Source organism: Patagioenas fasciata, chromosome 2 (assembly GCF_037038585.1).
Source record: "Patagioenas fasciata isolate bPatFas1 chromosome 2, bPatFas1.hap1, whole genome shotgun sequence".
Classification (NCBI taxonomy): Eukaryota; Metazoa; Chordata; class Aves; order Columbiformes; family Columbidae; genus Patagioenas; species Patagioenas fasciata.
The window spans coordinates 18,410,750-18,430,811 of NC_092521.1; the positions used below are offsets into that span (position 1 = coordinate 18,410,750).

At 36.7% G+C, this 20,062-nt stretch overlaps 1 protein-coding gene across 5 annotated transcripts in view; it reads left to right on the forward strand.

Annotated features, from left to right (window-relative positions):
- The window catches only part of CSMD3 (CUB and Sushi multiple domains 3), a 637,009-nt gene that overhangs the window by 502,759 nt on the left and 114,188 nt on the right, over nt 1-20,062 (forward strand). For all 5 annotated transcript variants that reach the window (XM_065830155.2, XM_071803847.1, XM_071803848.1 and 2 more), the window contains 4 exons: nt 13,801-13,914; nt 14,502-14,597; nt 15,487-15,690; nt 19,268-19,392. In XM_065830155.2, the coding sequence (XP_065686227.1) occupies nt 13,801-13,914; nt 14,502-14,597; nt 15,487-15,690; nt 19,268-19,392 (539 nt within the window). The remainder of the gene's footprint in view (nt 1-13,800; nt 13,915-14,501; nt 14,598-15,486; nt 15,691-19,267; nt 19,393-20,062) is intronic.

The following is a 20,062-nucleotide window of genomic DNA, read 5'->3' on the forward strand; positions in this document are numbered from 1 at the left end:
TGTATTTTGAATTATGCTGCAAGAATTTAGGTTACGTATGTAAACTAGGAAATTATTTTCACATGGATAGAACAATTAATTTATTTGAAGAATATTTTGCAATTTTTAACAAGGTTATGCCAAATATTTTAATTTTGCATTGTATTTCAAACACAGAGCAATAATACTGACTACTTAATTCAGATACAAATAGGGTAGTAGCAATATATTCTATATGGAAGATAACTGGTAGATAGTGAACGTCTTTTTATCATAGTGTTAAATACACATGAATCATTGTGCTATCTGCCCTATGTAAAATAGCTTGAGATTGTAGTCTAGGATTTTAGGAGAATAAAGGCAAGCATTAGTTGTATAAATATTAACTTATGATTTGTTTTTTGAATTCATGGCCAAGTTTGTATCATTCAAATGCTGACTATATAATTTAAAGTGCCAGAAGGTCATTTCACATCACTTTCCACTTATCTATGACTCTCCTAGGTTTATGAGAGACTGGCAGATTGTATGTAAGCAAACTCACAGCTGGGGAGTAATTCATTTATTGGTTCAGTGCTTAATGTTCTTGCCAAGTAAGCAGATGTCAATAAAAAAGTTACCATTGGGTGACTTTTAAAGGAAGTTGAAGCTATTAAATGTATTTTTGGAAAGAAAATTTGAAGAGATTTAGTATTTTCATTGGTTTCATTGGTTTTTCAATGCTACTTTTAGTTTTATTTGCAATGAAAATGATTAGTTTTGGCTCAAATCTTAATGATGTTTTGAATATAATAATGACCAATTTAGTGCAGACAACTAAATAGCTTAAGCTATTGAGTTTCACTATGAAGGTATGGCAACAGTATAGCTGTCTTCTTAATAGTCTAATGACATAGTAGAATGATGATAAGACCACATTTGTGGTCTTCAAAGAAATTAATGGCTTCACAATAAGTAAAATAATGTTACTATAAAGCCTATGAATTGATGAAGGATTTCTAAAGATTTTTTCTTTCTTCCCAAGCAGTGTGACTCCAGCTGCTCCAAATATTTAATTATCAAACTTTGTTCATAGAAAATGCTGTTATTAAAAGAGCTGAAATTATTCTGGGCTCCTGCTTCCAAATTATAGAGGGCAGACTACATTACATTTGTGACTTAAATGATTTCCAACACATGTTACTATCCTGGGGAGGAGACTAAGTTGTGGCAGATTTTGTAAACAATTCTGCTTTATTTTTAGGTTCACTTCTTAGGGCAGGATCAAAGTACTTTAGCAGCACAATACCAAAAGCTTGCATCATCATTGATTAAGGCCTTTTAACGTAAAGTTATATTAACATGAAGGTGTCATTTTTACTCTTAATCTCTGTATGAGTGAAAAAAACAGCTTTCTCACTCTTCAAGTCTGCCCATTGTGGGATTGTTTAGGTGATGCAAAGTTGTTTACCTCTAGACAGTATACCTTTGAGATTCAGGAGCATCCTGCCCCCTTCCAACAAATGTCTGCACTAGATGAGAGCATTGCTCACATTGAAAGGCCACAGACCACCTCAGAATCCACCTAGCTGCATACAAAGCCAGAAAGAGAGCAGGTAAGCTCTCTCTGGAGAGCTTGACTTTTCAAGAATTAGCTAGTAATTTACAGATCTACCCTTCATTTCTAGGAATTACAAATAATTAAGTAATCAAGGGAAAGGAGTTATTTCAGCATTTCCTGACACACACAAAAAACAGCCCTTACAGCTTCTGGTTATTCTAAAAATATTGATTTTGCGTATATGACTACATAAAATCTCAGACAACTGGAAAGGCCAACAGTGCTTCTATTTAGAACAAGATATAGTTTTACTGATAGTGAAAATTTCTTAGATGATAGAAATGAATGAGGTTTCAATTTCCCTTAGGATAAAGAAAGTCAAACTCTACTCACCTACTCACATAGTCCTTTAACTAATGAGGAATACAAAATTATGAACAATGCAAATCATACCAGGCCCACAAACGAGTCTAGATTTCATCTAAGCAAATGGTGTTCTACTAGGGGGATTGGTTGATTGGGCCTTCTAACTCAGATACTAAGTTCTGAAAATAATGCTTCCTGGCCTCATAAAAGGAATCAATAGTCGTGATTATTTAACTGTTCATAAATATCATAAAATGCATGTTCAGTAATCAGTAATTACAGATCATTGGACCATGACTTTTTTTTTCTTTTTCCTTTTTTTTTTTTAACCCTATATTTTCCCACCTTTGTAGCTGAAAAGAAAAAAAAAAAAGGGAAGTCATCCTAACAGAACTGAGGAATCTCCAAGTGCCTACTCCCTAATAGAGAAGTTTCACTGTTTGACAGACAGAGAAACATGTGAGAAGTCATTGTGACCATTGCCAAGTTTCCATCTTGAAGTAATTTGCTGTATTTCAGGGAAGATGCTCATAAGGATCAGACTAGGATCAAGGAACTGCAAAAAAAATCCTTATACAAAAGCCTTCTACTTATAAAATTTTTCAATATTAGGCCTTGTTCATGTAGTTATATTCCATTCTTCTCACATTTCATCTTTATTATATTCCTTTGGATATAAACCATTCCTCTCTCAAGTAAGCTTATCTGTATTGACTCAGATGTTTGTATTCACCACGGTGTACACAGATACAATCTTCAGAGATTCAGGATTTCTAACAGTGATTTCCCTCGAATTACCTTTGTTTAGAAAGGGAGAAGAAATGTATTTGCAATTCTCACTAAGCTTTTTTTTTTTTTTTTTCCATTTGCAGTCCTGACTGCAGAAGTAGGTGATTATTCTGCATTCTTAAAACACAATCTCTGAGTACTCTATTTTACTGAAGAAATGGTAAGGTTTTTATATGCTTGCTATTTGTGTAAAACGACTTATTTATAGTAATTTAAAAATAAATATTTTAGTTAAACTTGGGATGAAGCTGAAATGTACCTACTCGGTTAACATCAGTAAACTAGTAAATTTCAGGAAAATGCGATTAAATCCTCAAAAACAACATCCAAAAAAATCCGACTTCGAATCCAGGTTCTTGCACACATTTTGTGTGCAACATTTTATAGGAGTTTAGAATTTGAAATTTATTTTGAGGACTTATTTAAAGTCTGTTGAAATGAGGCTATTTAGGGAGAGAAGATTGCTTTTAGTTACTACTTTGAAAGGGTGTAGAATTTCTGTTTTAGGGGCAGGTGTGGACACATTGAATGATAGATTCTGATAGGTTTTTGATAGATTCCAACTGGGGTATGTCAATTAGGTAAGAGAATGAAAGAGGACCATATAGTCCAATAATGGATAAATAGCAGAGGTCATAATGGGAAAAATAAGAAAAGTAGTGTACATACACATGCATGGATACATACACATATGCATGTATGTTGTCAAAGGGCAAATTCTCCTTGAAAGCAATACTTACCTAATGAGACTTGTCCACCTCTAAACGAGAGAGTGTTGCATGCATTTGGAACAAAATGACAAACACAAACTTTGTTATTGTAATCTGTGAGACCTACCCAAGAACACTGCTTAGATAAAAGACATCTGTACCACATTTGTCCAGGTCTAACAAATAAAAATATTCCAGTATGTGTGAAACAAACAAACAAGCAAACAAACAAAAACCAGCACAGATGAACCTTGTGAAAGAAATACCATAAGGTGGAAATTGTACGTATAGTTGTCAGGATCACAGAATCACAGAATGTTTGGGATTGGAAGGGACCTCAAAAGATCATCTAATCCAATCCCCCTGCCAGAGCAAGAACACCTAGATGAGATTACACAGGAATACAACCAGGCAGGTTTTGAATATCTCCAGAGAAGGAAACTCCACAACCCCCCTGGGCAGCCTGTTCCAGTGTTTTGTTACCCTGACTGAGAAGAAGTTTCTTCTCATATTTATGTGGAACCTTTTGTGTTCCAGTTTGTACCCATTACCCCTTGTCCTACTGTTGGTTGTCACTGAGAAGAGCCTGGCTCCATCCTCATGAGAATCACCCTTTATATATTTATAAATGTGAATGAGGTCACCCTTCGGTCTCCTCCAAGCTAAAGAGATCCAGCTCCCTCAACCTTTCCTCATAAGGGAGATGCTCCGCTCCCTTAATCATCTTTGGGTCTCTATGCTGGATGCCAGGCAAGACTCAGACACACCAAGCATTTGTTGCAAGTATTCCCTGCATGTATGGTACTGGTCACAGCTTGACTGGAGGAGCTGTTGTCTTGGCCAGTTTGAGCATGAGGTTATACATATGTCGTAGAACAGAAATTCTATCTATGTTATCCACCCTGCTTTGTAAATATGTTTGCGTTTGTATGTCACTGAGTGGTGGTGTTCTCTTCTTGTGAGTTTCACCCCTCAAAATTCCACTCTAACAGTGTACACATTGTATGTAACATTGGGTGGAGCCCTTTGTTTTTTCCTTTAATACCTGAGACCGCTGTAGACCAGTCATTTTAAAATATATGTGATGGCAAATATCCACTTGTATTGTTTAGAAATTATCAAAGTCATTCAGAAACACATTTCTACAAATTCTGTTTTTGTGAGGTTTCTTTTACTGAATGAATCACTAAGTCAAACTGTTATTTCTCCAAGTCATCTGTTTGTCCTGCTCTCTTCCTCCTTTTTCCCTTTCCCACTCTCTATAAAGAACTGTGGGTCCTTGGGCAACCTGTTTTGGCTATAACTTCTTGTCCATACTTTCAATGGTGGTGTCAAGAGGGTAATAAATATCTTCAAAATAGTAACATATGCTTTTAAGAACAATTAAAAATGTTGAGGCCTCATATTGTGTTTTCTAGAAAAAAATTCTAATATTATGACTTTGGTCATTATTTGGTATAAGTATTGTTGACCAATGTCTGGTAAATTACAGGAACAGTATTTTTTTTAAAAAAGTTCATGTCTTCATTTTTATGCCATATCCAAATAAACATTTAAGTTTAAATTAACTTTTCAGATAAAAAGTACACAATTGAAACCTTAAATTAGTTTACTGTACCTCTAAGATAAGCATGCTTATTTTTATATACAATCCTATGCTACTTATCCACTTTTTCATAGAATCATAGAATTCTAGACTATTAGAGTCATTTAGGTTGGAAAATAGCTTTCAGAACATTAAGTCCATTCTTTAACCCAACAGTGCCAAGTCCACCTCTAAACCATGTCCCTAAGAACCTCCTCTATGCATCTTTTAAACAAGTCCAGGGATCATGACTCAACCACTTCTCTGGGCAGCCTGTTAACATACCTGACAACTCTTTCAGTGAAGTTTTTCCTCAGATCCAACCTAAATCTCCCCTGGCAACATGTGAGGCCATTTTCTCCTTTCCTATCATTTGCTACTAGGGAAAAGAGACCAACATCCACCTCACTGCAACCTCCTTTCAGGTACTTGTAGAGAGCCATAAGGTCTCTCCTCAGATCCCTTTTCTCCAGGCTGAACACCACCAGTTCCCTCAGCCATTCCTCATCAATCTTCTGCTTCAGACCCTTGGGCAGCTTCATTGTTCTTCTTTAGACATGCTCCAGCACCTCAATGTCTTTCTTTGCAGTGAGAGATCCAAAACTGAACACATTTTTGTGGTCCTCCTCTGGATCCTCTCCAACAGGTTCATGTCTTTCCTGTACTGAGAGCTACAGAGCTGGATGCAGAACTTCAGGTGGGGTCTCACCAGAGCAGAGTAGAGGGCCTCAAGCTGCTGGCCACACTGCTTTTGATGCAGCTCAGGATATGGTTGGTCTATTATAGGCCACCAGATCAGGGTGAGGAAGTTGATGAGGCCTTCTACAGGCAGCTGAGAACAGCTTCGCAATCACAGGCCCTGGTTGTGGTGGGGGATTTTAACTTTCCTGCTGTTTGTTGGAAGGACTACCCGGCCAGCCAGTCACAGTCTAGGAGGTTCCTCCAGTGCCTTGACGATAACTTTCTGTTGCAAATGGTGGAGGAGCGACTAGGAGAAGTGCACTGCTGGACCTCATCCTCACTAACAAAGCAGGGTCTGGTTGAAGCGGTAAAGGTTGAGGGCTACCTTGGTTGTAGTGACCATGAAATTGTGGAGTTCAGGATCTTGTGTGGCAGGAGCAGAATAGCAAGCAGAATTGTAACCCTGGACTTCACGGCAAACTTTGGCCTTTTCAGGCAATTGCTAGGGGAAATCCTATGGGCAAGGCTGCTTGAAGGTAAAGGGGCCCAAGATAGTTGGTTAGTGTTCAGGGACTGCTTCTACCAGGCTCAAGATCAGAGCATCCCAACACGTAGGAAATTAAGGAAGGGAGCCAGGAGACCCACGTGGTTAAACAGGGAACTGCTGGGTAAGCTCAAGTGGAAGAGGAGATTTTATAGATCATGGAAGGTGGGGCTGGCCACTTGGGAAGAATATAAGGCTGTTGTCAGAGGGTGTAGGGAGGCAACTAGGAAAGCTAAGGCCTCCTTTGAATTAAACCTGGTGAGAAGGGTCAAGGACAACAGAAAGAGCTTTTTCAAATACATGGCAGATAAAACTAACACCAGAGGCAATGAAGGCCCACTGATGAATGAGGTGGGTGCCCTGGTGACAGAAGATACAGAGAAGGCAGAGTTACTGAATGCCTTCTGGATCTCTGCATCTCTGCCTACTCTGCAGAAGCTGTCCTGAGAGCCCCGTACCACTGAGGCCCCAGTGAAGGCAGGACAATGGAGGAGTTTGCCTCGGTTGATGAGGACTGGGTTAGGGAGCAATTAGACAATCCGGACATCCATAAATGCATGGGTCCCAATGGGATGCACCTGTGGGTGCTGAGGGAGCTGGCTGAGGTCATTGCTGGACCACTCTACATCATCTTTGCCAAGTCTTGGGAAACAGGAGAGGTGGCTGAGGACTGGAGGAAAGCAAATGTCACTCCAGTCTTCAAAAAGGGCAAGAAGGAGGACCCGGGTAACTACATACCAGTCAGCCTAACTTCCATCCCTGCAAAACCGATGGGACAACTTATCCTTGGTGCCATCTACGAGGCATATCAAGGATAAAAGGGTGATTAGGGGCAGTCATCGTGGCTTCACCAAGGGGAAGTTGTGCTTGACCAACCTCATTGACTTTTATGAGGACATGACGAGGTGGACAGATGATGGCAGAGCAGTGGACTGGTTTACCTTGACTTGAGAAGGCATTTGACACAGTGTCCCACAGAATCCTTACAGCTAAACTGAGGGAGCACAGTCTGGATGATCAGGTAGTGAGGTGGACTGCGAACTGGCTGAAGGGAAGAAGCCAGAGAGTCGTGGTCAATGGGCCAGAGTCTAGTTGGACGCCTGTATCTAGTGAAGTTCCTTAAGTGTCAGTACTGGGACCAGTATTATTCAATGTATTCATCAGTGATTTGAATGAGGGAATGGAGTGTACTATCAGCAAGTCTGCTGATGACACCAAGCTGGGAGGAGTGGCTGACACACCAGAAGGCTGTGCTGCCATCCAGAGAGACCTGGACAGGCTGGAGAGTTGGGCAGGGAAAAATTTAATGAAATATAACAAAGGCAAGTGTAGAGTCTTGCATCTGGGTAGGAACAACCCCAGGTTCCAGTATAAGTTGGGGAATGACCTATTAGAGAACAGTATAGGGGAAAGGGACCTGGGGGTCCTGGTGGACAGCAGGATGACCATGAGCCAGCACTGTTCCCTTGTGGCCAGGATGGCCAATGGCATCCTGGGGTGTATTAGAAGGGGGGTGGTTAGTAGGTCGAGAGAGGTTCTCCTTCCCCTCTACTCTGCCCTGGTGAGACCACACCTGGAATATTGTGTCCAGTTCTGGGCACCTCAGTTTAAGAAGGACAAGGAACTGCTGGAGAGAGTCCAGCGCAGGGCAACAAAGATGATTAAGAGAGTAGAGCATTTCCCTTATGAGGAAAGGCCGAGGGAGCTGGGTCTCTTTAGCTTGGAGAAGAGGGGGCTGAGGGGTGACCTTATTAATGTTTACAAATATATAAAGGGTGAGTGTCGCGAGAATGGAGCCAGACTCTTCTCGGTGACAGCCAATGATAAGACTAGGGGTAATGGGTTCAAATTGGAACACAAGAGTTTCCACTTAAATTTGAGAAGAAACTTCTTCTCAGTGAGGGTAACAGAACACTGGAACAGGCTGCCCAGGGGAGTTGTGGAGTCTCCTGCTCTGGAGACATCAAGACCCGCCTGGACACGTTCCTGTGTAGCCTCATCTAAGTGTTCCTGCTCCGGCAGGGGGACTGGACTAGATGATCTCTTGAGGTCCCTTCCAATCCCCAACATTCTGTGATTCTGTGAGATTTCTGGGCTGAAAGTCCAATTTTTCATCTACCTGCATGCCGAAGTCCTTCTCTGCAGGGCTGCTCTCGATCCCTTCTTCACCCAGCCTGTATTGATACCAAGGGTGCAGGACCTTGCACTTGGCCTTGTTGAACCTTATGGGCCCACTTCTCGAGCTTCTCCAGGTTTTCTGAAAGTGCATCCCTTCCCTCAGGTGTGTCAATTGCACCACTTAGTTTCACGTTATCCACAGTCTTGCTGAGGTTGTGCTGGATCCCACTGTCTGTGTCATTGATGAAGAAGCATCTGTCACTGCATCATAAATATCCTGATTCACTGACATTCTTTTATAGTTTGGATGCTTCCATTTTGAATTTTGGAATCTCAAAATACTCCTGCCATAATATTTTTTAGTTTTGGTTTTGGTTTTTTTTAGGGTTCATTTTGCGGAGTGTGGAAGCTTTGGTGTAACTGTAACCTGACATTGTGCCATAAGAGCAGTGGGATTTTCAATCTGTTTTCTCTGGTGGTTTCATTTCCTGTCATAATGTTCAAAACCAGATCTGAGAAGTCTTAGCTCATGCTAAGATCTAGCATCCTTATGTTATATTCAAGGAGAATAAACTTTCTTTTCATCTCATGGGTGAAGGAGGCATCTACATTTTTGCATTTAATGAGTTTGACGGTAGCTTAAAAGATCAGACTCTGAATTGAAATAGCAAGTGCACTAGAAATACAAACCAAAGGAGTGGTATGACGGTAATACTGAACCTCAAAAATGTAAGGCGTAGTTTTGTTCAAGGAAGAAGCTTTTACTATTGTAAATTTGCATAGTTGGTGGATGTGGTGAAAAGTGTGGTAAAATCTTTAGCTGAAAGGAAAGACAGGGTATTCTAATATGCTGACTGTAGATGAAGACAATTTCCACTAGTCACTCAGGATTATAAGGCAGTTTTGCTCATATCACTTTGATAAATGCAGATTAACTAACATTAAATAAAAGATTCATAAATTCCTACAACTTTATAACATTATTATAATTAATTATTTTAACATTTTAAATTAAAAGAATTAAAATATGGTAATTTCAATAAGAAAAATAAAAACTCAATAACAACATTCTCGTCATATTTAGGATGCATTCTCTGTCACTTCTGTGCTGGTGTTCTGTTAAAAATAAAATTACAAGCTAATAGTTACACCAGCTTTACTTTCTTCACAAACAAAAGTTTTACATTTAACTCTTGAAACATTTCCTTTTGAAACATTCCCTAAATTCTGAGTTCACATTTCAGTTATAAACTCAGGGAGATTGGCAACACATTTATTGTCAGACTTCTGGAAACTCTGATAAATATTTAGTCTACTTATCTATGTTTTTATTTTTTTTTTAATTGATGAAGATGTGTTTCTGCTATTTACAGGTACTGAATGGCTGAAATGTTTTCATTTTTTTCTTTCACAGTTTTTTTCTTGATACCTTTTACTAATTGATATGAAGGAATTTTTCAATGTTTCCTAATTTTATTATTTTCCCACTGGGAATTGTTTTGGTTTTGCCTAACAATTAAAAAAATAAATTATTCAGATATTAATTTCATCCACAACATTCAGTAAGCTGAAGTGGTAATTTGTTTCAGATGAATGAACTGATGAATCATCTGATCTAAACAATAACACTTACTAGTAGGACAATAAAAGATAATTATTATACTCAGAAAGTTGTTGTACTTTTAGTAGCTCTAAATTAGCAGAGAGGTGATTTAAGAATGAAACAGCTTTTTTAAAGTGAATTTTCCATTAGATCTGGAACCCTTATTACTAATTAATAAGATGGCTTCCATTAAAACTGGTATCTTAATAAGATTTTATTCTTAATTGTATCTCAAAGAAAATAACATTGGATTCTTCTTATTGTTGTTGTGATTCTTTCATAATTTAAACAGCTTATTCGTTCTAGTATGTTGTCACGTCCTGCCCTCGCGTATAAGTGGTGGGGAGAAGTGTCTCAGGTTCATGGGTCCCCTTTGATTGCAAAACAGTACACATAGTACTTAAGGTCCACAAACAAAAGGCTTATATTTTGCAGCTTGTCCCGAATGGTATATGATTTGGTGACAGAAGGATTTACGTTATTGGTAAACATTAAATGTTTGCAGCATATGCAGGGCTGTAAATCTTATGTTATTATGTTACATATCAGAAGGAAAGCAAAAGAGTAGAAGTATGGGGAAGAAAGAATAGACAAAGATTTCACCATCCTTATGGCTCCACTTTTCATGTGATGGGAGTTTACAGTCTCAGGTCCAGTGATGTGCAGCATCCTCTGGTGTCTTGTTCAGTTGATGTGGTGAGACTGGTGGGCAGTGGTCCTCAGGATTGTGGGTAGGTACCGCCAGTACTTGTACAAGGTAGGCCTTCATAGCACTCTGGGTTACCTGCTTGCGTAACTTCTGGTCTTTTGTGGAGGTGTTATTGTGAAGGAGAGGCAAGTCTGGGGGGAAGGGGTGATTGCAAAAGATTGCAAGTCTTGACAAGTCTCGGGCCATGTTGAAGGTTCTCAGCTTTTCCCCTTTGTGTCATGCTGGGCATATCAGAAAGTGCAGCTATGTGCCCTCCAGTCCCCCACCTCCTGTATTGGTCAGCCGGCCTGGTCTGTGGCTCCTTAGCTTGTCATTGACATGTAAATCGCAGTTCACTCTATACTGAATGTATCATCTCCTGTGGCTGGATGAAATGGTTTTGCCACAATGTTTTGGCCATTGTCCTTATCAGTGCATGACATATATTTATTACTTAAGACGTTAGTGTTCCTGTGTTCCCTACACAAGCCTAGAGAGAGGTTTCACAAAAAATTTATTACAGGGAGACCAATCTTCAAAATTAGACACCATGTTTAATATCACATTAACCATTTTCATGTTCTCTTATTATATTATTTTCATTATAATGTTCTTACATTGAAAAATCAGTTCTTGCTAGAACTGTAGTGAAGAGGTTTGTTGAGTGCAACTAAGGTTAACTTCATGTGTTTGTGCATTTAGAGATAATATTTTTATGAATGGTTTTGTGATTGCAGTCCCAAGAACAACCAATAAGAATATTTTTTCTTAATCTCTCATCTCTGGGTGTATTCTTTCTATTATATATAGGCAACTGTTAAAATCTACAGGAAAACAGCAACAAGTTGCAAGCATACTTTATTTGTTCTTCATTCTAGAGGGTGTAATATAAAACCCAGATGTTTTATTTTTGCCAGTGTACTCCTCTTTCTTTCCATAAAAAATTGCTTAGACAGTAAGGTGCTATAAAAGTGTGATTCAGATTTGTTTTCTAAAAGTAAATAAGCAATAGTATATAAAAAGCAATGAATCATGACTAGAAAATCCTGCCCATGTATAAATACCAACGAAGCAAAGGAGACAGGTCTAGATTTCTCCATGTTGCCCAGTGGCAGAACAAGTGGCAATCAACATAAACTGAAACACAGGAAATTCTCTTCAAACATACCAATTAAAATACAGAAGTAAACTCTATATATGTTTATTTCTTACTTTAAAAATGAAACTTTCTTTGATGAAATTTTTAACCAGTGAACTGTTTTGTGCCAATTTCATCTCTTTTTAGACACTTTCTAAACGCATTCAAAGTATTCAGATGTTACAGTGATGAAGACCATTGAAAAATCTAGACATTTAGAGGCATGGAAAGTTCTCCTGTCTAGCTCTGGCCTCGTTAAAAGGGAGCTTGCTCGTGCTGATGTATTTTAAATTAATGAATTCCCCCAATTTCCTAAATTAATTACAATATTAATGCTATGGTTTCCCTGGAATTTTGACAAGAAAAATGATAATATAAGTGGGAAAGTATAAAAAGCACAGAAATATATTTTTTTAATTGTTTTTGAGGAAATACATGAATTAGTGTCATGACTATGAAAATTCCAAGAGAAAAGCTTCTTGGGATATCATAGCATTTTCAGTCTTGCAAAATAAAGGACATTTATATATCTGAGAAAAATGTTAAGCTGCAAAATACAGTGAAAAAGAGATTTTATTTTCAAATATCATTGCTACAAAGCAGTGAAGGCCAAGATGAACATACGTTCAGGAATAATTTGCAGCCCAACTTTAGACATCAAGTTTGGACAGGTGACTTTCCTTCTTTCGTAATAGTTGAGAGGATGGCAAATAATTGAGGGTGAGACATTTTTTAGAGAATACTTCTTCATCCATCCTTTAAAATAATATATATCATCCCCCCACGTCCTTCAGTTAAAGTGATTTGATCTTTATTTGAAATGGGTAATTATTTTTAATTAGTTTCACAAGCTCTTGATAATAGTTATGTGTGCCTGTTAAGTTATGCCTCAGCACTTGCCTGAATTTTCCATACATAGTTTGCAGCTTAATTTGAAATAGGGAACAGCAGTGGAAGTCACAAAGAACTTTGCTTGGCTCAATGGCAAAATAAAATTCATTGAGTATGAAAATAAAAAGACAAATGTGATAGAAACAATTAACTGGATTAAGTTTGTTACCTATCATCTTTAGCAACACCAAAGGGAAGATTTGTATACAGTTGAATATTAGATGAAAAATAAGCAAAGCTAGTAAAAACTTGAATGTTTTATTTTCTAGAGATTAGAAGAAAAATTTTGGAGATAATTTGGCATCTTACTTATGTTTCCCCCTAAACATGGACTAAAATATTCATAAGTGTTTCACAGAGAGTTTTAAAATTACTATGTAAGTGCTTTTTCGGTACCAGGACCAGAATTAATCCAAACAATACCTTTTTCTTTTCACTGTGATGTGAATGTGCCACACAGACCTTTGAACCTCAGTGCAAAAATAACACACTTGAACTGTTGTTCTTCTTGCATAACTTTAAAAATAATATTTTCTGTGATCCAGTGTATGTGTTCCGTTAAGTGTTTGTTGCTTTGAATCAGTTGCTTGTTTATTTCATAAAAGTGAAGAATCACTGAATGTTAACGTTCTTAAGAAAAATGAAACATTCCAAGGTAAGTAATACTTAATAATTAATTAATAAAACACTATCCATATCAATATGCCTAGAATTATAAAGGAAGATATTGCACTGAGAATTCAGATGTGTGGTGGCTGGGGGAGAGCAGAGAATTTCAAAGTGTATTCAACAGCAGAAAAATGGCTTTGTGCCCTCATTACTGGAATCTTTTAACAAGGAAATCTATGATTTGGGTACCTTCATTGTCTCTGTATATATAGAGAATTACATTTTTATCGTTTTACTGCTGTAGTGATAGGAAAAATAATATTAAACACTGTAATAACTAATTAAAGTATCAGGTAAATCAATATATAAATATATTTTATTTTTGTATTTTTAAAACAATATATTAATGTATTTTTTTGTCTTCCTTTTTTGCTGTCGTTTATTTTTGTTGGTTCATTTTGGTTCTGTTTTGTGTGTTCTGATTTTTTTTATTTCTCATTCTGTCTTCCTTTATTTTGACATTGGTGCCCCTTGTTTTTTCTCCATCATGTTTGGTCAGTGGTTTTTGGCCAGTTTGTATTTTTCCAGACATCACTTCATGATGTAGTTGAAGTATATGATGGTCCAACTTTGCAGTCATCTTTGTTATCCTCTCTCTCAGGATCACATTCAGGTATCCTTTAACAGAACTGTCATTAAACTTAGATTAAATTCAAGCAAATGTATGAAATCAGGATCTTAAACTAAAAGCCTAATCACTCAAAACTTTTCACATTAATCAATAAAATTAAGTAAAATTGAATCTTTATTTTTTTTAGATTATTTTCTTCTAATATTTAGCTATTATAGTGAGTGTCTGGAGCTTCTTATTCTGTGGCTTTATGACTTTTATCTACTGAGCAATCTGAAATGGAAATTTTATACTTAAAAGGGAAAACAGCATATATTTCTAGTAAAGTATAGATTATGTGCATTTTGACTCCATTAAAAGAGGTATGGTGTTTGGATTCTTTTTAGTAAAAGAAAAAAGCAAAGACTATTCTTAAGAACTGAGATGAGTTTTAGTCTCCCTTTTCTACACCACCATAATACTGCTGACATAAAATATTGAAATAGCCTGTATCTTACAAAGTTTATTGAAGAAGAACAGGGGGGGTTTGGGAATCTTATTTCTAGCTGGAAAGATGTTGACAGGTATTTTGAATGTTTATTTTAGTAAAAAATGGTTATGATAGCTTTGTATTTGCTTTGTTTGAGTAGGTGAATCCCTTCCGTTGAGCTCAGGTAACCAGATCACTGTTAGATTTACTTCAGTTGGACCAATAACAGCTAAAGGATTTCATTTTGTTTATCAAGGTGAGACATCTTGGAAAAAAAGTACATTTATTCTTTTCATCACAGATTGTAAATCACCAGAGAGGAACAGATTGAGAATGTAGAGGAAAGTATTAGCCCGTTAACAATATAAGAAATTTTACCATTTCTGCATCTTTTGAAAAAAAGTTTAAAACCATTATTTTATCTAGATTTCAGATCTGGTTTTCAAAGCTTAAATTAAATATTTAAGAAGCATAAGAGATGTTCTAAATTTAAGAAAAGTTATATAAAGCAGCTGTTTGTGTTTGTTAATCTGTTTGACTAATGTTAGATCTATCTGGCTGCTCAAACTGGTGAATATCTCGATTTAAATATGAGTAACTGTAAGTGTTATTACCTGTGGGTGAATCAGTGACCTTACTTTTATTATATTAAGACATTTCTCTTGGTTTGCATTATTTTCCTTTTTATGGGTCAAACACAGAAATGGTTATGTATGAATACTTGCTACTGTCATTCATTCTTTCATGAAATTTAAATTCTGATCTAACAGTCAGAATACACATTTAGAAATCCACAGGAATAAAAGTAAATATCTATCTGACACAGAATGTTATTTTAAAAGCATGTATTAGCTCATTATTTCATAGTCATATTTCTTTTCAGTGCAATTTTAGAAAGGTTTCAGTGCAGATTTTATGCATTGCTTTTTATCTTGACAAGGATATCTGTGCAATGCTTTTCTAAATAGTAACTCAGACATCAAAACCATGTAGTCTGTATTGTGAAGATTCATTTGGGGATTATGAAAATATTCTGGCAAATAACTGAAAGCTACTTCCAGTAATTTTGAATATTTGGGGTTCAAAAACTGTCTTCCTTCACCAAATTTGAAATTAAGAATCTACAATTGTTTGTACATTTGCAGCTGTTCCAAGGACAAGTGCAACACAGTGTAGCTCCGTGCCTGAACCAAGATTTGGAAAAAGAATTGGAAATGAATTTGCCGTTGGGTCATTGGTTCTTTTTGAGTGCAATCCAGGATATATCCTCCATGGGTCAACAGCAATTAGATGTGATACGGTACCAAATGCATTGGCACAATGGAATGATTCACTCCCTACATGTGTTGGTGAGTTCTTAAGGCTTTTAAAAATGCTTACAAAGTTGTACACCATTCTGGCTGGATGGATGTGTTCCTTCTTTGTCATTTTACAATATTTTATTCTTGTTTAGTTTTACTCATTTTATTCAAGGTTAAGATTTTATTCCCCTTTCTATTCTAACCTTGCTGTGACACTTAATGAGTTTCATGAACATACTCTGCAGCTATAAATTTTATGTTAGCTTATTTTACATTAATCAGTGGTGGTCCCTGGCTGTTTCTTAATCCAGACTCAGAAACATCAGTTTGTGCCCTGACTGCATGCAAGACTAAAATACTCTCACCTTATGGATCTCAAACAAGTTATTGTAAGCTATTAGAAAGAACAGTGCTTTATTAAAGATTTAGAAATAGTTACACTAATATTTCATTGCTTGTCAGAAATAGAGCGGTAATTTTTCTGATCAGAAAATATAGTATGTCTGGTTCCAGTCATACAAGATCAAATTCTCGAAATTAAATTATTAAAATAAAGTGCATTCATTTATATTTACAAAGCTGATTTGCACCCATTGGAAATCTTGTGGTTAAGCTGAAAAGCCTAACAGCGAAGAAATAAAGTTCTAATGGTACATTTTTCTATAGGTTTCTGTCAAGGGTAAATATTACACATTTATGTATTAAGTTTTATTAGTTTGGCATAGTTTCTTATATGGAAAAAATATAAATGAATTAAAATTGGTTATCATTTGCACAGATGTTTTTGCAATGCCATCAAACTTTTCCACTTGTAACATCTGTTGCAGTACTGACTGCATTATACATTAATTTTCTGTAAATTAATTACATTAAAAATTATTCATTTTGAGGGTGGAGACATCTGAAAAACTCCATTCCAAACCAAAATAATAAACATATACATGAATTAAAGTTACTTTACTTTTCTTTACAGAAAACAGATTTTTTTATAAAAATTATCCTAACCTGTTGCAGAAAACAGATTAAGATATTGACTCCAGCATTAAGAAATACATAAGCGGGATTTTAGATGAGTGCAGGAAAGGAAAATAGAGAACAGTTTTTCATTAGGTGGATTTTAAATCTTCTGTGCTAATCACTTGATGGTGCACAGTAGATTCTGAGTGGTTTTCAGTAAAATAAAAGATTTTCTCCAAAATACTGAAGACTTGATAGGTGTCAAAACTAAGTACCACTGGGGTAATTTTAATAAAATATAATTAAGAAGCTTTGTACTCCAATAATGTAGATCTAGACTGTATCAGGGGCAGGATTAGAACCAAAATGTATATATCAATAAGAAGCTGATGTACATAGCTATATTTCATTTATTCTCAGTGATTACAGTTTGATCAGTAGAACTGTGTTGTTTACCCCCTTGAATTGTATTCTTTTTTCAGATATAACAATCTAACATAGTGTTGAAATTATTGTTTTGGCCGTTGATCACAATATATTATTGATATTTTAATACATAGTCTATGGAAGAGAAAGATATCTGTCTCTAGGCAAGTTGAACTGAGAAAGGGTTACAGGCTACATTCTGTGTGAAAAGCACTGTGCCAATAAAGGTGACAAAATATATATGAGATGAAAATTGCATTGAGCTAAATCAGTTTAATAACTGAAATAGTAGACATGACCATACTTGACCATATTAAGTTGCCTTAACTTTAGTGAATGCTCGAATATTTTCTTACATATACTAGTCTTCAATCAGTCTGTTCATCCTTGTATGAGTAATTATTTAAACACTTTAAGTAACACTTTTAGTTTATCCATGTTGTTCCCAAGAGATTTCATCAATTATATGCCACACAAAATGTTGCTACAGTATTCATTAATAAGTTATATTCTCATATCTATTTTCTAAATCCTGTCACGGAGGCACCCCGAGGCTAATTTAAGGGACAACAGGGTCCAAAACAACTTTTATTAAACCGGTGAGAAACAGGGTTTTAGCACTCCAAAAGTGACTTAAATATAGGTTCGGCTATCAGTTGAGGAAAATTATTAAGGGGCAGCAACTGGTACAACAGGCGGTCCACAGAGTGCATGCACGTGGCTTCACCCAAAACAATGCCGGAACCACCCCCGAGTCCCAGAGGAGTACACACTTGCCTGAACACGGTGCGGGATTATTCTTAAAGAGATACAGGTAAAGCGTACGCTCGCGATTCCGCGAGGGTAAATTTATAATACACTCGCAATTGTGCGAGGAAATAAAGTTACACTCGCGATTGTGCGAGGAAATAATTTTATACGTGCTTGTATTAAGCACGGGAAGTTACACGTGCATATGTGCACGGAAAGGATAAATATACTCGCAACCCTGCGAGGGGTTTTACTCACACCCGTGGCGGCAAGGCAAGCGGGGTCTCCATCCCGGGGAGGCGGGGTCTCGGCGGCAGAATCTTCCTCGTGCTCCGAGAGACCGGCGACAATGGGCCCCGTCTCGACGAGAGTCCCGTTTTTATACTGGCTGATCAGACCTGACTGTAGGCATTCTAGAAGCTTCTCTGCACCCCCACACCGTGTGTGTGGTGCCCCTGAATCCTCCAAACATCCCCCACACTGGTCACAGGAGCCCAGCGGCTCACTGGCGCCTCGGCAATCCCTTCTCCTAATGGCCCTGGCCAGGGTGCTCTGAGCCAAACAAAAGAAGCTGTTAGCTTCAAGTAGCAGAGAGAGGGAGATGTGCCTACTCCCTCCATACTGAAGGGGGGGGGGAGAGAGGGGGGTTTGCATTCTGCCACACTCACTTTTTTTTTTATTTTGTTCAGAATTCAGTAGTGTTGCATAGAAGTGATACATTGACTTGTAATGGTCTTGATAAACCATCTCATCTATCTTTTCAGTCAACTACTTAAATCTCAACAGAATATCTGTATCTAGATTAAGCTGTATTATTCCTTGTCACATCTAATGATCTAGACAAGATATATTCAAGTTGAACATTCAGAAGGGACACTTGATGGTACTGAATGCCTTTGCCCTATTTCATGTATAACAGTTGTATTAGTCCATAAGCAGGGATATGACAATTGGAGTCTTGTGAGCATTTAGCAATTGCTTTACTAATGTGACAGAATTCTATTCTGTAATGGGGTGACTCACACAAGCAAACAGTCGAGTTGAGACCAGTGCCATTAATTATCTAGACAACAACAAAGTAGCAATATTAAGAAAGAAGGTATCTTTTTATGACATATTTTAATCTTTTACACTAATACAACACCTAATTGTTCAAATTTCATTCTTAACCCCTAACAATGAGATTACTAAGAGACAATTAAAGGGATTTCACTTTATTAAATGTCAAATAAATAAGGGTAACATGAGTGTGATTCTGTCAGGTAGAAAACTGAAATAATTCTACTTTTCCTTTATTCATTTTGGGTCATTTAAAGGAAGGTTTTTGAGATACAAGATTTTATTTTCCTGAGGCAAAAATAAATTTTTTAATATAGCATAAATTTCCAAAGTTTTCAGCCATGGTATGCTGAATATTGTGTAAACTTTTATTATAACTTTTCTCACTTCTGAAGTCTTATACTTCTTTTCTTGCCTTATGCACTTCATTCAGTGCCCTGTGGTGGAATTTTAACAAAGCGCAAAGGGACCATTTTGTCTCCTGGTTACCCTGAGCCTTATGACAACAATCTGAATTGTGTGTGGAAGATCACAGTACCAGAGGGAGCTGGGATTCAAGTAAGTATACTTGCTATTTGCTTGCTGTATTCATATTTAAAACTGTCTTTCCTGATGCAAGAGCATGAAAAGATAATTTATTCATACATTTTTCTATCTCGCTAACGGCTGTCACAATGGAATTTATTCCACATTCATGCAGTTGTTAAAAGTTATAAAATTTATAAAAATATTGAAAGGTACACTTGTAACTTTTGATTTAGAAGAAAATCACAGATATTTAAAATGTGTTATTTCAATAGGTCAGTGAGTCTTTGTAAGCCAGAGGAAACAGAGATGCTTTCCTGTGATTTTTTTTTTCCTCTCTTAAAATGAAAAAGCCTTCTCTAACAGAGTGAAATTAAATGGGTTGGTTCCATCAACAAGTTATATATGTTTTCCTAGAAACTCTGTTATTTACTCTATAGTTATGGAAGTTCATTGTGATATAAAGATGCTTTAGAATGTTTCAACATGAGGTGGGAATTGGTAATTTAAAGTATTGTCTGAATTGTCATTTATTAAGGTTAAGAACTTAATGGAACACATAGTAGAAAAGTAACCATTAACCTAAGTCATGTTTATCTCACACTTTAGAGCTCACTGAAGAAACTGTCTGAAATCTGGTTATTGGAAATGCAGCTGAGTTTAATAAATGAGGGCTTTTAAGCTGATCAAATATATAGAAAAA